Source organism: Rattus rattus, chromosome 11 (genome assembly GCF_011064425.1).
Source record: "Rattus rattus isolate New Zealand chromosome 11, Rrattus_CSIRO_v1, whole genome shotgun sequence".
NCBI lineage: Eukaryota > Metazoa > Chordata > Mammalia > Rodentia > Muridae > Rattus > Rattus rattus.
In genome coordinates, this window is record NC_046164.1 from 29,581,155 (window position 1) to 29,597,158 (window position 16,004).

A 16,004-nucleotide genomic window follows, 5' to 3' on the forward strand; every position below is an offset into this window, starting at 1 on the left:
GTCTCTGGGAAGCCAGTAAGGTGCCTGGGGTGGGAACGAGCCTTGTAGTATTATCCACCCTCTGCTCAGCCAAGCCTTTGTGTCACACCCAGAAGAGCCAATGTCTTGAACTGTCACTAAGTAAACCAACTACAACATGTATGTGGGTGCTGAGACCTCGGTTTCTAGGCAAACTTCCTGACCTTACAGACAGAGCATGAGCAAGGCCATCCCAGAGTGCCCAGGTCTCCTCAGTTCAGAGCACTTCCCCTTTGTCTTTCCCTCTATTTTCACTTTAAGGTGTGAGAAACTCATCATGTTCATTACAATAGGTGACTACATGTTAGTAAGTTTTCATTTACAAAATATATCACATAATGTTAAGGTAAACATTCCTAAAACAAATAACCCAAGCACAAACGAAAAGAAAAAAAAATACACTGAAACACTAAAATCAAAGCAGCAAATGAACCATCAGTAGGAGCATAAGTGCTACTCAGGGGTGGATGCTCCCTTGCGATGCCAATTTCCACGTGTTCATCTACAGTCCACTCTACTCCAAAGAGCTGAGTCCTCAGCTTCGGAATGTGCCTGTACTTCCACAGGTCATTAAGTTAAAATGAAGTCATCAAGGGGGCTCTAGTCCAGTACGACTGGTACCATCACTAAAGGAGGTGATGTAAACAGAGACAGAAATGTGCACATGGAGGAAGACGGAATGAAGGAGGGGAGAGGGGGCAGCTGTCTCCCAGCCAAGGAGGACTTAGGCCCTCCATCACAGGCCCCAGAAGCAATCCATCCTATTGACCATTGACGGAGACCCACCTGCACACTGTGGGTTCTCTCCTGGACCCTGAGTTAGGCACAAATGCCACCCAAACACCTCTTTTCACAGAGAGACCGTTTATTAAGCAGGAAAGAAGAGTTAATGTGGCTACTTTCTGACTCCCGCAGAAAACCAGCAGCAAATGAGAAAAGGGGGAGGTCTGTCTTAGACTGGGCTAGGATTGGTGGAAGACTTTAATCAGGCATGCTAATTAGGTGAGCCAAAGTGGCTTTTGATTGCCAGACTTCAATACTTTGATACTTCAGACATTGATAGCTGGCCCTTGGTAGGTAGCTTCGGGACTAAAATCTAACGGTTTTTAGCCAGGCAGAGGGAAAAGGTCTGCTAGAGCCATGCCCACTACGCTCGAGCTGGCCAGAGTCCCCTCAACCCCGCTGTCAGTGAAGGACGTATGTGATGAAGTTCTGACAGTTGAGCCACCTGCTTTGTAGCTCTGTGACAGTACGCTAACACTCCAGTCTGCGTTAAGTGATGTGAAAAAGACAGCTTGTCTTTATATCACAGCCCCTTCAGGCCTTAGGAATCAGTACAAGGGACCGCACATGACGGAGTCATTAAAATTAACCTGGGCTGAAATGCGCCTCGCACACCGAGAACTCGCACTTACTTCTGTCCGGAGGAGCTGCTCTGCTTTGCTCCTGTTGGTGTTTCGGCAATACCACCTGGTCAGAAAGAGACGTCGGTCAGAGTTTGACAATTACCCTTTATTCAGAGTGTGACTAGAAAGCTAATTTAGGAAATCAGTAACAAACACATCAATAAGATACACAGCCATAGTAAGAACACTCACAAACTCAATAGCAATAATGTATTTTCATAAATATACTGCCAGACCTTTCTTACTCACATCCTTTTTTTGTAATTATTTATTTTTCTTACGTATATTGTAGCTATATACTGTACACTGTAGCTGTCTTCAGACACACCAGCAGAGGGCATCAGATCTCATTACAGATGGTTGTGAGCCACCATGTGGTTGCTGGCATTTGAACTCAGGACCTCTGGAAGAGTCAGTGCTCTTAACCACTGAGCCATCTCTCCAGTCCACTTACCCACATTCTTGGGAAGACATGTTATACATGCCCACATGTGTTAAATGGGGTCAAACGTTATTTGCATGTCACAACCTGTATTTGTCACAGGAGAGCTTTACAAATCAATACAAGTTCTATGTATCCCGGCATGGGGCTGCCATATTTCACCAGTTCCTACCATTTAACATAAGAATCATTCCCCATGTTTTATGATGACATTCAGAGCAAGGATGAATTTTGCTCCAATGACTAACCCATGCAGAAAATGTCACTTTACATTACTGTCTTGAATTCAAACTAAATCTTATTCAAGGCCTCATTTCACCACTATGGCTGGTCATCATCAGGTCACTGTGGTACAGGTTCACTGAATTTCATGTACAGCTCAAGGGTCAAGAAGGAAGGCATAACCCTGAAGAACAGGCCACCCGGGTATCCCAGACTTCCTGATGTTCAGCATACCTAGACCCTGTGGTTACCCTAGCCTCCACACTGATTCTGTGCCTGGTCCTGCCTTCCTTCCTTCCCACCTGGTCCATACCCTGAGTCACACATATCTGTCCCTTCTTGGATTTTGCGAGGACTCTGTGAGTACTGCCATCCACTTCCTTATTGCCAGAGACAGTCTGTCCTTCAGCTCCCCCCAGTATCATCCCTCCATGTGACTATAAGCAACTGAAGAGTATGAATAAGATCATTTTCTCTGGCTTTCAATTGCAAGTTTCTTTTGCTAGATGTTTTGAGTTGGCAATAAGTTCTCCATTACTGTCAAACTCCAAAAACCTGCAAAAGTCCTAAAATCACTGGGGCCTCTTTGGTCATCTGTATTTCCCACTACTGTCCCAGCCTATTCATAAAAGATCCTGTTGTGTAGCACTTTCTCCAGGACTGAAACATTCCATCCTGAAGAAGCACCTTAACACAGAAGGTAAAGAAGTCAAAACAGGTTCAGGAAGTTCCTGAAACTGACCAGATTTGCTGATCCACTCCCTCTCCAAGAATAAACAGTAAAGACTGCTGAGAGTTACTCACAGACAAGACAAGATGAATGAAAGACACTCAGGTCACCAAGAAGAAGCTTAAACTAGCCAAGCTGTCTGAAAGGAGTTTGGATCAAAAGAGTCACTTGGGAAGAAGACTCTTCAGTCTGTTGAGCTGCCTGCAGGCTGTGCAGTGTGCTCCAGGTTCTCGACTTTGTGAGCTGTCACCTATGCTGGGGTGGGCTTTTCTGTATTGAGATCTTTCTGTATTGGAGTTATATCTGCTCCTGTATATAACCTCTCACCCATATTTCCATAAGTGATTACAACAAAACTCACTGGTTCACCAAGTTGGATTTTGGTCTGTTGTGAGTTCAGTAGGGGTGTGCTTGTGTGTGTGTGTGTGTGTGTGTGTGTGTGTGTGTGTGTGTGTGTGTGTTGCTTCTCCCAGAAAAATTCACACAATGGGCTTCTGGCTTCTGGTCCCAGACACTCTAGACAAGAGAATCCAAAGGCTCCCTCCTGATTGAGAAAGATAAAATCACAACAAGCAAAATACAACACAAGAAAGATGTCTCTGTGACCTGAATGATTTTAGAGAGCAACTGAATGCCTAGTAAAGTTGCAATACCCTGTGTTGACTTTGGAGCCTGTGGTAATGAGCCAGGGCTAGGAAGGATCAACCTGTGCATCACAATGAAATGAGGCCAAGTTCAACAGAAATGCATTATGGTCACTCTAGTCCATATGACCAAGCTGTTCATGAATGCAATTGAAATATGATATTACATTGGAAGAGATTCATTTTATCTCTAAAGCTTTTCTGTTGGTATAAGAAATATTTGTCAGATGCCCAAAACTGTGACACAAAAGAATTAGTTAAGAGAAGGTAGCTAGTTATACACTATGAACTAGCAAGACGTGTGAATTACAACATTTCTGTATGTCAACAACACAGAAGCTCCAGATTTAGATCTCCATGGTGAGAGCAAGAGAGGGAGGGTTCAGGTGCAGGGAACTTGGAGAGCTACACTGTGGCTTTAAGAAGATGGTGAGATACCCAGAAAAACATGGCCCCCTCCTCACATTGTGAATCAGATCCAGGGAAAGGATGAATGCGTCTGGAGAGTGAGGAACCTGGCACAGGAAGCAGCTCTTAGAAACCTGTCCTAGCGTCTTGGTTCTACAGCATCTGCAGGCCCCTGAGAAAGATCTTCCCACCCTTAAGGCTTCCTGTGGCTTCCATCTACACCGAAGGGACTCTGGCCAGCCGGAGCGCAGCAAACATGGCTCTGGCAGGCTTTCCCCTCCACCTTTCCCTCTGCCCTGCTAAAAACCATTAGATCACATTCCTGCAGGTAGCCACCAAGGTCTGTTCCCTTGTTTGGCCTCTTCCTCCTCCGGAGGCTGACTACCAAGGTCCAGTGATCAAAAGCCCCCTTTGGCTCACCTAATTAACATGCCCAATTAAAATTAGCCTCCCCATACAAACACGGGCTTCCCTTTTTACCTTTATAAACTGCTCCTTGCCCCTGGGCCACACATTCCTCTCTTCTACCCAGAGGTGGTTTTTGTGCCTTTCTTCGACTTCCCATGGGACGAATACCCATGTTCCCTCCCCTTTGCTCCCTCCCCCTTCTCCCTCCTCCTCTATTTCCTGTCTTTGCCTCTTATTCCCTGTCCTCTGTCCCTCTGGGACACATAAATCCCCGTTGTGCTGAGAATGTGCTCTCGGGGTGCCTTGTGCCAAAACCCTGTGCTGTGTGCCAAAGGCCTGTGTGCTAGCAGCTTGGTGCCCAGGGTGGCACGACTGGAAGGCTGTGGAGCCTCTCACTGAGATGGCCTTACGGGAAGTTCTTGTGTCATAAGGGCACATCTCTGGAGGGGACTAGAGCAACCCTGCCCCTTCCTCCCAGCTTTCCAGTTATGATGCAAACAGGTCTGTTCTAGTGTATGTTCCCATCACGGTTTCTTCCTCACAACAGTGCTAAAACAATACGATCACATGTCATGGAGCCAAAACTCCAAAACTGTAAACCAAATAATTGTTTTAACCAAGAATTTGTTACAGGGATGTGCAGCTGAATAATATTAATATACAAACCCAGACCCTTTAATATTGAGCCACAAACAAATAAATAGATGAGTTAACTGGTAATAGCTACTTCACAGCAGCTCTGCAGTCCCTCTTTCTCCCCCCTTTTCCCTCCCTTTCCCTTTCTCTCTCTCTCTCTCTCTCTCTCTCTCTCTCTCTCTCTTTCTCTCTCTCTCTCTCTCTCTCTCTCTGTGTGTGTGTGTGTGTGTGTGTGTGTGTGTGTGTGTGTGTGTGTGTGTGTTTCTGAACTTCTAGTATCCAAACTATTGATGGGTGCTGCACAGGTCAAACTACATTACTAAAAACCCTGGTAGACCTGGATCTGACCCAAGGACAGCCTGACTGACCCAGACAAAGAGAAAAACATTTGGTAGTGGAAGATGTGTTACTAACCCAATAAATGTGGGCAAACGCCAACAGAACAGAACTAAGCATAGGGAGGCAAAAAGCAGAGATTCTGGGGACAGCCTTCAGCCTGGCTGCCGGGCAGAATGCCAGGCTGGAATCCCATCCCTGGCAGAATGCTGAGGGACTCCCACGCTGGAGTCATGGAGAGGAGAAAAATTCTTCAGTGAGATTAAGTTTCCAAGTGGCGCTCTAACCCAAACACTCGTATCCAAGTTACAAACTCCAGGGATAAAATCCTCATTTGTCATGCCATCAGTTGTAAAGAATCCTTACAGTTACACCAGGATGGTCTGGTTTCCATGAAATATACTATCAGTTAGTCTTTGGTCCTGTCATTTCAGATCAGTTCAAGTGTGAGCCTTTGGTCCTATTATTCCCTGTTTCTAAGATTTTTGTTATATTTTCCTAAGGTATATTTAAGAGCCAAGCCACCGTATTTTACATAATTATCTATTATGATAAGGAAACCCCAGAAAAATTTACAGTCTGTCAACTGTCATTAAGGAAGTCTCACAGAGTGCTCTGAAAAGACCTAGCCCATATGGCCCATTATGCCCTGGTAACATGCATAACCCCCACCCCTACCCAGACTACACGAAGTAGGCAACAGCTCTCAAGTGCTATGTTACTAACCTGGGCCACTACACAAAGCGTACAGACCACGATAGCACAGGGCAAGCATTTGCATATCTACATACAGAGAAAACACAAAGGTGTTGGGCAAGAAGGGTTCTTCGGCTCCATCACAATCCCATGCTCACAGTCTGTTTTGGTAAAAATGCACTGTATAGTACATAATTGTATACTGTGCACATGTGTACTTCTAGTATCACATTAAGAGATCATGCCACAGATGCTGGGGCTGTTAGACCCTGGTGGTCCTCTAGATTTTGAGATGCCCATATCATCACAGTGAGATGGATAGAGAACTGCTTTAAGAAACTGAATGTCATATTAACGACCTGCCTCAGGAGGGCCACGAGAGCACTGATACCCATGGGCCATGCACTTAGAATCTGGTTATGCCCTGCCTGTGGGCATAGAAAGTAAAGTGTTTCTTTAACGTAGTCGGGCAGCATCCACCAGGAGTCTCCACAAGGATGTCAGAGAGATGGTTTAAGACAGCAGAAGAGGTTCTCCCACTTATTTTACTATAGCAAAATTACCTGAAACAATCCAATACCTCACTAAGAAAGCAGTTGTGTCCATATACTGGTTGTAGCCACTGGACCTCGCCCAACACTAGATCAATGCCAAGAACTCAATAAATATTGTATAAATTTATGACTGAATGAGCTATAATGCAGCTATGAAAATATTTTCAAAGACTATTTAATGGCAGGAAGAAAAATAAACTCAAAACCCGCTCATTGCTTAGTGGAAAAAGAAAAATATCGTTAATGACAAAGGTCAACTCTTATTCATAATATTTTCTTAATAATATTTTTTCCTGTTTTCAAAGTTTTAAAAAATGATAATCATACAGTGTTATTCTCATTTGAAAAAAGAAACAATGAGACATTTCCTCTGGGAAATGTTGTCCCCTTACCTTGAATGAATGAACAATGATATTTACTTCAAACTCAGCTGAGCTGTGATTGTTCAAACCCAGTTCAACTGTGACTTCTAAAGTAATGGTGTTCACACACAAGATATTCAAAGAGAATGTCTTATAGAGATAAGTCTCCGGTTTTTACTAGGTCAGACACCAGAATTAAGGCTATCTTGGCACCTTCTAAAGACATTGAGGTCATCCCTTCCTCTTTAAAATGTCTTACATAACTAGAAAAACAATAGTTTCTGGTTCTCCACACTTATGAGGTAAACGATTACTTACTCATATTGATCTAAGTTGTTGGACTTCTTTCCTGTGACATAATTACTTGGGATATATCCTTCACTCCTAGAATTAAGATAAGCAAACAAACAGAAATGACTTTACTTTTTGTTTAAGAAAGGGGAATTGGTTTTCTAAAGCACATTTCATATAAACATTTCTAAAGTTTATATGAAAACCCACCTATCCCAATAATCCAATATATCTGTACTGTCTGAAACTTTACAATGAATGTCCACATTTGATCCTCACAAAGACTATAGATATACAGACATTATAATACCCATGAGGAAACCAAAAACTAGACTAAGATGTTCTCTCATGGCCCCCCAAAGTCAGTCAGCATCAGGGTCTGAACTTGCCAATATTCCATGATGCTGGTCAAGAAATGATCGTTTCTATGGATGCCTTAAAGAAACTACTACATCACGAAAGTTTAAGTATTGAATGGAGTCGCCAGCTGCTCTAATATCTTAGCGAGCTCTGCAGGACAGCATCTGGGGGGATACACGCCCTCTGAATGGGTATCACGAGAAACTTGTTTAAAAGGACAATTACTGAGAGATTGGAATTGAGAAGGCCTGTGTGGTACAAAGGAACCTTCCATTTTGCCCCCGTGACTCCTACGTACACAGCATTGTTGAGCAGGAGCCATGATACACGTGTATACATTTTTTTTTAAAGTAGAAGCTTTATAATGTTTTATTTGGTACTGAACCTTTTAGTAAAAGCCATCATACACATGCATGCACGGCACGCATCACACGTGGGCAAACATTTTTTCCAAAGCAACAGAAGCCTGGAAGCAATGACAGTATACCAGCAAAAAGAATCCCAGAATTCTACCTGTTATCTATAAAGCACTGTTTCTGACTGAAAAGAGGCAGAATTCCTTTGAAATATCAAACTGCAGGTCGGGCGAGGAAAAATACAAGGTGAATTACTTTACTGAGCCAGAAAGGAAAGAAAAATGGCAGCGGTAACCACTGACCTAAGCCAACAGAATGAGGACCACTTTGGATCAAAACCTACAACAAATGAATCCAGGACAGTAAGAAAAGCTACTGGGTACCACTGTGATCAGCAGAGGCAGGCACTGCTTTGTAATGGAACGCAGAGAGTAGCTCTAGATCGCAATCATCAGTGGGTGCTAACGTCAAGGGAAAACAGCATGAGAACCAGGAGCCGTCTCAGTACCACTGACAACAGCACAGCTAGGGGTCACCTCCAAGGTGACCAAGCTTCCACCGCCAACCAGATTACAAACTATTACAGAGATGACACAGAGGTGTGCCGAACATCCCAAGAAGGGGACGGTCCACTTGATAAAGATGGTGGTTCGTTTTTTTTTTTCTTTTCTTTTCTTTTTTTTTTTTCTTTTTTTTTCGGGACTGGGGATCGAACCCAGGACCTTGTGCTTCCTAGGTAAGTGCTCTACCACTGAGCCAAATCCCCAACCCCGGTGGTTCATTTTTATAAGGCAAATAAACTTGTCTTATCAACAGATTAAAAAATGAAAAGTGGACAGGGCTATTGCAAAACAAAACAAAAATACAAACAAACAAACAAACAAAACCCACAGGAGACATCCAAGTCAGCTGTGGGGCTCATACCAATGGTCACTTCCGTCAAGCCTTAAATTACCTATATAAGTAATGTTTGCTGTATATACATATATACTTGTATTTTATACATGTATATACCTATATACACATTTACAAAGAATGAGAAATTCAAATAACAAGTTGTACCCTTATACTGTGAATATACAGAGAGAGAGATTACAATAAATTATTTCTTACAAAAAAAATGTAGCTAAATGTAGAGTACTTGTGTAGCACGTGCGATCCAAATTTGATCCCAGTACACACATACAAAGAAGGGAAGGAGAGGGGAAGGAGAGGGGAGGGGAGGGAGGGAGGAGGGAGGGAGGGAGGGAGGGAGGGAGGAGGAGGGGAGAGACAACAGAACAGTTTTAGTGAATGAGAACTAAGTATAATATATTCAAACTCCTGGAAGGGGGTAATTGATTAATTTGCATTTATTGAGTGATCACTAAGGATATACTTCAGAGTTAGTGAGATAGTTTAATGGGTAAAGGAATCAGCCACTCAAACCAAACAACCTGAATTTGATCCTGAAACCCAAGTAAAGTATATACTTGTGGCAGCCAGACTAGCCTGTTATAAGCAATTAGAGTGTTCACACTTCCCTCAGCATATAACTCACACCCACTGAGAGTCACACACAAATGAAGCACTTACCCATACTTATCTCTTGCTCTCCACCAATGGATGTCATTCTTTTCCAGGATGATATACTCTTGGCCTCTCTCTAACCTGAGGTCATGTGCTTCTGTTGCTTGGAAATCATACATCGCTACAACTATTTCTTCCGTATTTTCTTCTTCTGGGGGGATTGGTGGAGGAGGCCTTCTCTATGCAGAGAGAACAACACTGTCAAGTTCAGCTTCTATTTGAAACGAACCGTGAGGCACAGCAGTAAAACATTAGAGGAGTCACAAGTCACCCTAGAGGAAAGCCTCAGGTCTAGTGTAACCCACCCAGTGAAGCTTGGTGAGTCCCCCATGACAGTGTTGGTGCTGTTGGACAACGTTTTAAGAGTCCAAGATACTTGGGAGAAGCAAAGCCTGCCATGAGTATTACAAGGGTTTTGCTTGACAATTGCTTGTTCATTCTCAGGTCAGGGATCATGTTCCAGAGAGGCAATGAGAACTCACAAGTAGGTACTAGGCAGACTGAAGGCCCACATGTGTTGGGAGACCAGTGGTGCATCACGGACTCTGTCAATAGATCTCCCACTCAGAGCATGCACACCCTGTCCCTTCAATGTGTAAGGCACATGCTTAGGATCTTACATCTTTTCTTATTTATTCTTTATGATGCTACTATGAAATAAGTCCTAAGTTACAGCTGAAGCAAGCCACCCACAGTCACCCATGGTTCTTATCAGCTAAGGTCCTGACCAGGTCCAAAGTACAGGGTATTCTACTGTGTCCCACTCCATGGGCATATCATTACATTTCTAAAGCCACTCTTTATTGTGCTGTGTTCTTAAGGAAGAAATAATGCCTTTAAAATGTCACACCCCCCAAATAACTCCTGAAGCCAATCTCCAGCCAAATGCCTGCAGGTAACAATGATAAGATTGACCCCAACAACAAAAGCTAAAGAACTGATAGTGTTGAATTAATAAGAACTATTCAAATGCGCTCCAGCACATTGCTTCTCGGGTCCTGGAAGAAAGGAGTACATGGCTGACCAGAACATAGTCAATAAATCACAGACCCATTTCAAACACAACTTAAAGACATGTTAGGGGAGGTTCTGCCGCTAAGGTCTTGTTCCCCAATTGGTTCTTGACTTGTCTATAAAGAAGGGTGGGGCAGGCGATTGCTAGATGGAAGGTACAGGTGGGACTTCAAGGTCCCTAGAGGAAAGGAGATGCAGGGAAGGAGAGGAGACCTTTTCTGCCATGCTTTGGAATGAAAAGAAAGCAGCAGTCATGTAAGGTCTCTGGGCAGCTAAGGTCTTCAGCCTCCACTATGGGCGGGGCCAAGGAGGTTGGCCACGGCTAGCTGATACAAGCCACTAAGTTTAGGGAAGGAGGAGAAACAGAGATATCCAGGCAGGAGATATCTATGCCCAGCAATTGTGCCTGGCCAGCAACTTCTAAAATAATAAAGCTGTCTGTGTGTCCTTTATCCACAGATTCTAGGGTCTCAGAAGTGGGCTTGGAACACTACCCCTCCAGGAGCAAAGGTGAGTAGGAAGGAGAAGCCAGGTCCGTGCTGGTAGCACAGATCCCGGAGCTAAAAGGGGAGCTGGGAGTGGGCTGGTAGCTCAGTTGTAGCTCCCAGGCTAAGGAGGTAGCATGTTTTTAAAACTACACACAACAAAAACATAACACGTAAAGGCAGAGACCACTCACCTTTATTTCCGGTGCGGGAGGCAGGGTCTTTCTTATACCTGTAAATGCCAATAACTATGGGTTACGGTGGTGTCTCACAAGAATGGACAGAAGATACTGGTGTGAGTGAGCACTCCAACAGGGAGCCCCTGTGCCCAACTACCAACCTACACCAACATCGGACCTCCGATTGCCTCCACACGATCATCTGGCCTCTTACTTGTTCTGGGTGAATCAAAAGATAACCTGGATCCAGGGTCTGACAGAGTGGGTGCTGATTAGTATGAGGCCCTGGCTCCATATTTAGCATCATGGAAAAAACAGATGAACAAACACAGGCCGGTTATGGGTGGTGTCCCTTATCTGTGGCTTCACCTCCCACAGGCTGAGTTGCACAAGCGTGAGAGCCATGGTGTGAAAACACTAAATGGAGTAACTCATGAACTCTCTTTTGCACACTCTCCTGAGAAATGTGACAAAAATTTCTAGTTGTCTGCTCACACCCTTCCAGCCATGAATCATCCCTGGGTCCAGCACGTCCACACTGCATCCCCTAACCGCTCCATTAGTCAGTCACGTTACCATCGTGGCTCCATACCAACTGTGGGGTATCACAGCCTATCAATCATTTTTAACTGATGACTCGAATGAAAGCACAGCAGTGCTGGCACTCAGATACACCAAAGAGAAGCAAAAAAAAAAAAAAAAAAAAAAAAAAAGATGGACCCTTGATCTGAAAAGCTGAAAGTTCTCAATAAAGAAAGAAAAAATGAATGTTTGTATTACTAAGATACCACAATAAGAAAGTATGTGTATTACAGCATGAGATTAGAGTTGTTCATGTATCATAGCTAATCTCCTACCATGCCCAAATCATAAATTACTTTATGGCTGGTATGTATGTGTATATGTATCGGGAAAGCGTGTATACAACGTTCAGTATGACCTATGCACTAGGGACAGATCCTCTGAAGATAAGGTGGTACCACTGTAATGACGACACTGAGAAATGCATCAGCTCTGGCCCCTCCACAGTTCTTGAGTTTGGTGTGACACATGCTCACCCAGTTAGTGAACGTGGATGAAGTTCTAATCAAAGGGATGGGCCAATTTAGACCCTGTCCCTATAAAAACCTTCTGTGGGCAGATACCCTGAATCCCACTCCAAGACCAAAGGAAAGAGCATGGCAGAGTTGGAACAACCTCTACACCCACCAGCAGGGCCACCACAGAATCATGCCTGCCAGATCTGGGCCGTCTGCCTATCTCTGTAACATCAACTAACTGTAACTTCTCAGCCATTTCTACAGCAAGTCAGGCTGGGCTTTACCTAGGGATGCATTAACAACAGCCTGGAACCTAGGTCCCCCTTGTTTATGTGCTAGGTGAATGTCAGCTTGACTACCCAGGAAGATTCAGAGAGGGGGACATAGAATGGGAGCTGTTCTTGCCCAAGGCAACAGCCCTGACAAATGGCCACTATCCCCCTCCCCAGAAGTTGCATTGATGCAACTCACATGGTAGTCACAGTGCAGGGTGACAGCATAGGACATCCCACCCTCCTCAGTACTAGTAGCTTTTTGGTCTCTGTGGTTTTCACTCATGACTAAGAGCCTCTCACAGTAAGGGTTTATAGGGGTCCTGGGTAAAGAATTAGCCTCTTTCCCGGAGTCTGAACCTGGGATCACAGGTATGCATCACCACCTATGGTCCACACTTTTAATCGATTCATTTTAACAGGCCTCACTGTTGTAATAAAAGCTCCCCCAAGAGACCTCGCCTCTGCAAGGTCCCACAGCTACACAAACACCATCACTCTCAGAGGCTGTATGTGCCCTGCATATGTACTTTTCTGGTTTGTGTGCACCACTGGACCAGCATCAAAATTCATCAAAATCCCATCACTTCTCCCAACACCAACAGCACGTTCACGATGCATCCGTCACAGCTCAAGAGTCAGATGAATACTTACTACTCTCAAAAAGATTGTACTTTTCACATCCGGGCGCCAGTTTTTCCGTTTGTCTACAGCACTGGTAACTTCCGTCTGCCCAAAATTTAGGATGATATTTAATCATGATATTATTGTTGTTCTTTATTTCTGTAATTCACAGACACACGAATAATGGTTAGTGAAATAAAACAAACCAAAACTACTGGTGAGTAATATCGATCGTCACTTCCTCCTCTACCAACATGCTTGCTATGAGAATGCCACTGTGATAGCATACACTCGGTATTCAGAAAGGCTGGATGGTTCTTTCTCTGTCGCCCCCTTCCTCCCTCCTTTTGTTTTTGTGTGGGAAACACGCATGTGAAGAGAAGCAAATCGCAGCTACTCCATGGTGGATTGATACCCACTTCCATTGTGTTCCGTCAAAGTGAGGAGTATTGTGTAAAACATTTAAGCACTTCGTCCTATATATGTGACTCCATCCACACCAAGTTTCTTAGGAAATGCAAATCTGCCTGTCACAAGAGCCTAAGCTTCTATCACCTCCAACCACACCGTGCAATAAATAGGAAAATGCTCTTCATAGGAAAAAAAACAACTAGAAAGAAAGAAGATCCTAAAAAGGAAAGCTGTATTCAATGTGTATTCACTTACGAGAACTGTCCTTGGAGAGATACTCATTATGATTTATTATACATGCAAGGGCTATGCTAGCAATACTTCTGGGTTGGGTTTTTTTTTTTCCTGTGATGTCCTAAAATTACATAAAACACATCGGTTCTTACCTTCTTTTAACTTCTTCACCCACCGGTCCCTGCTTTGTGGACTAGGTGCAAAAATATAAAGTGTGTTAGCATCGTGAACAACCTGGAACAAAACAAAGCGAGAGCGGTGATGATCCTCAGACACAGCCCTTCCACACAGCAGCATCCCCGGTACGGCAGGCATCCGTACATTCCTCTCGGATGGCTGAAAACGAGTCCATACTTCAGAAGTACGGTTTCCAAAGGAACTGGATTCCTTAGTTACAAAAGCGCATCTAGTTCTTAATTTCATCAAGTTGGATGTGTTTTACAATGGACTGTGGAAAGTGTATTGCGTGTGTGCGTGTGTGCAAGGCCAGAGGACAACCTTGGATATTGTCTCTCAGGCACCATCTACCCAATGTATTCAGACAAGGTCTCTCACGGGCCTAGAACTCACCAAGTAGATTAGGCACTGGCGGGAAGGCCCCCGGGCTGGAATCAAAGCACACAGCACCACGCCTGGCTCTTTTTCTGTGGGTGCTGAGATACAGCTCAGGTCCTCAAGGAATTTACTGACTGCCCAGACCCAGGATTGTATCTTCACAGAGGAAAACGGGTACCGACAGCCGTCAGGATGAGCCATCAGGATGCTTCACTGAACTTGGCACTTACTCAACTTAACTGACTAAAGTTCTGTGGATAACCCTAGTGCCATGGGGCTTCTTGGAATCCACCATTTTCCTAAATAACCATCTGAATGAGCTTCAGTATCATCCCTGTCTCTCCCTTTGCCCCGTTAGTAGATGTAAGAGCAGGCTTTGACAAGCTGAGTCTTTCAGTTCCAGGCTATTAACTCAACCTCGCCATCAGGGCCCAGCCAAGACCCTACCGTAGCTGCCCTTTGCTGCTTTGTGGGTTCCTCTTTTTCCTACCCTTTATCCCCACCACCCTGTTTTACCCCCTATCACTAGATGGGAGAGAAGGAAGGAAAGAACAGAGACAGAGAAATAGAGATCCTTGAATCTAATTTCTTTCTTTCCTTCTTCTTTGAGCCCAGCTACTAACAAACAGCAAACAACCCCCTGGACAACCAACGATCTCAGCTATCAGGGCGCTAGCATGTACAGACCCTCCGAAAAATTCCCAGAATTCCAAACACCTCACAACCACAGAAACTATCTGCCGCTGGCAAACCTACGTCCCTGCTGAAGGACGGGGCAAATCATAGTCAGCTGCTTCAAAGCAGCCCCATGTCCCCGCACCCGGGCTTAAAATGAAAACATTCTTACAATATTTGTGTTTTTTAAAGAAACCAAAATTTCAGAATTCTCACTCTACCCTACCCTGCTGTATAACTTCAGCAGGCCCCATTCATGCAGCAGGGACTGAAAACAGTGTCCCTAACCCTAACCCTGCCCCACCTAACTGTCTATTACCATTCTGTAGGTAGTGCAAAAAGGTAAGGATTTCAACTCCTAAGCCCAGGCTCCCACACATTAGGTGTCTTTCCAAGGTGGCTCCGAGCGAATAGTTAGTCTTACTTTGTAATTTCATATTAATAATAAGCCTTGAAAATTAACCTAGGATCCTGTCACTGCTCTGAGACATCATCCTTAATGGTTTGTCGCGAGGCAGACCTGACTGACTAAAACATAATGTGTTCTACTATAAACCTCCCTCCACCCAGACAATACCCATCACAGTGAAAAAATGAACCACTGTCTCACTGGTCACAGCTGATCCTGGCCCAGCTTGGCAGGTCAACCCTTCCCATTCACTTCACACAGTTACACTTCGGTGGGACTACCCAAGACAAAAAAATGTGTCAGACGTGAGCCTACTTCTAAGATATATCTAGAAATGTCACAGTGTAAGACAGAAAGAGGGATACCAGAGACACAGCGCAGATGGACACTTGGAGAGACTTTCATACTTGCTACCTGGTTTCCACATCTTACCCAGGTGTCTGTGCCGCCAGCTCGGTACTGAATAATTGAATAATGAATTAGAGTACACCAGGAAAGTCATCCTGAATTGGCAGGCCTATCTGGAAAGGAAAGCTTGTGCTTGGACCATCCCACAATTTACAGTGTTGTTATAATAATAATCTGTTTAGTGGAATAATTTATTGGCTCTCTAGTTTGATCTAAACACGTTACAGATGCTGCCTGGCTTAACCTGCCTAGCAGCCAGC

General features: G+C 44.2%; 1 protein-coding gene across 1 annotated transcript in view; it reads right to left on the minus strand.

Annotated features, from left to right (window-relative positions):
- Tec (tec protein tyrosine kinase) overlaps window positions 1-16,004 on the minus strand; it is a 63,897-nt gene that overhangs the window by 15,821 nt on the left and 32,072 nt on the right. Inside the window, exons 3-9 of the mRNA XM_032916221.1 lie at window positions 13,850-13,931; window positions 13,083-13,211; window positions 11,132-11,169; window positions 10,666-10,670; window positions 9,445-9,615; window positions 7,181-7,246; window positions 1,434-1,488 (exon numbers count right to left, since the gene is read on the minus strand). Of these exons, the coding sequence (XP_032772112.1) occupies window positions 1,434-1,488; window positions 7,181-7,246; window positions 9,445-9,615; window positions 10,666-10,670; window positions 11,132-11,169; window positions 13,083-13,211; window positions 13,850-13,931 (546 nt within the window). The remainder of the gene's footprint in view (window positions 1-1,433; window positions 1,489-7,180; window positions 7,247-9,444; window positions 9,616-10,665; window positions 10,671-11,131; window positions 11,170-13,082; window positions 13,212-13,849; window positions 13,932-16,004) is intronic.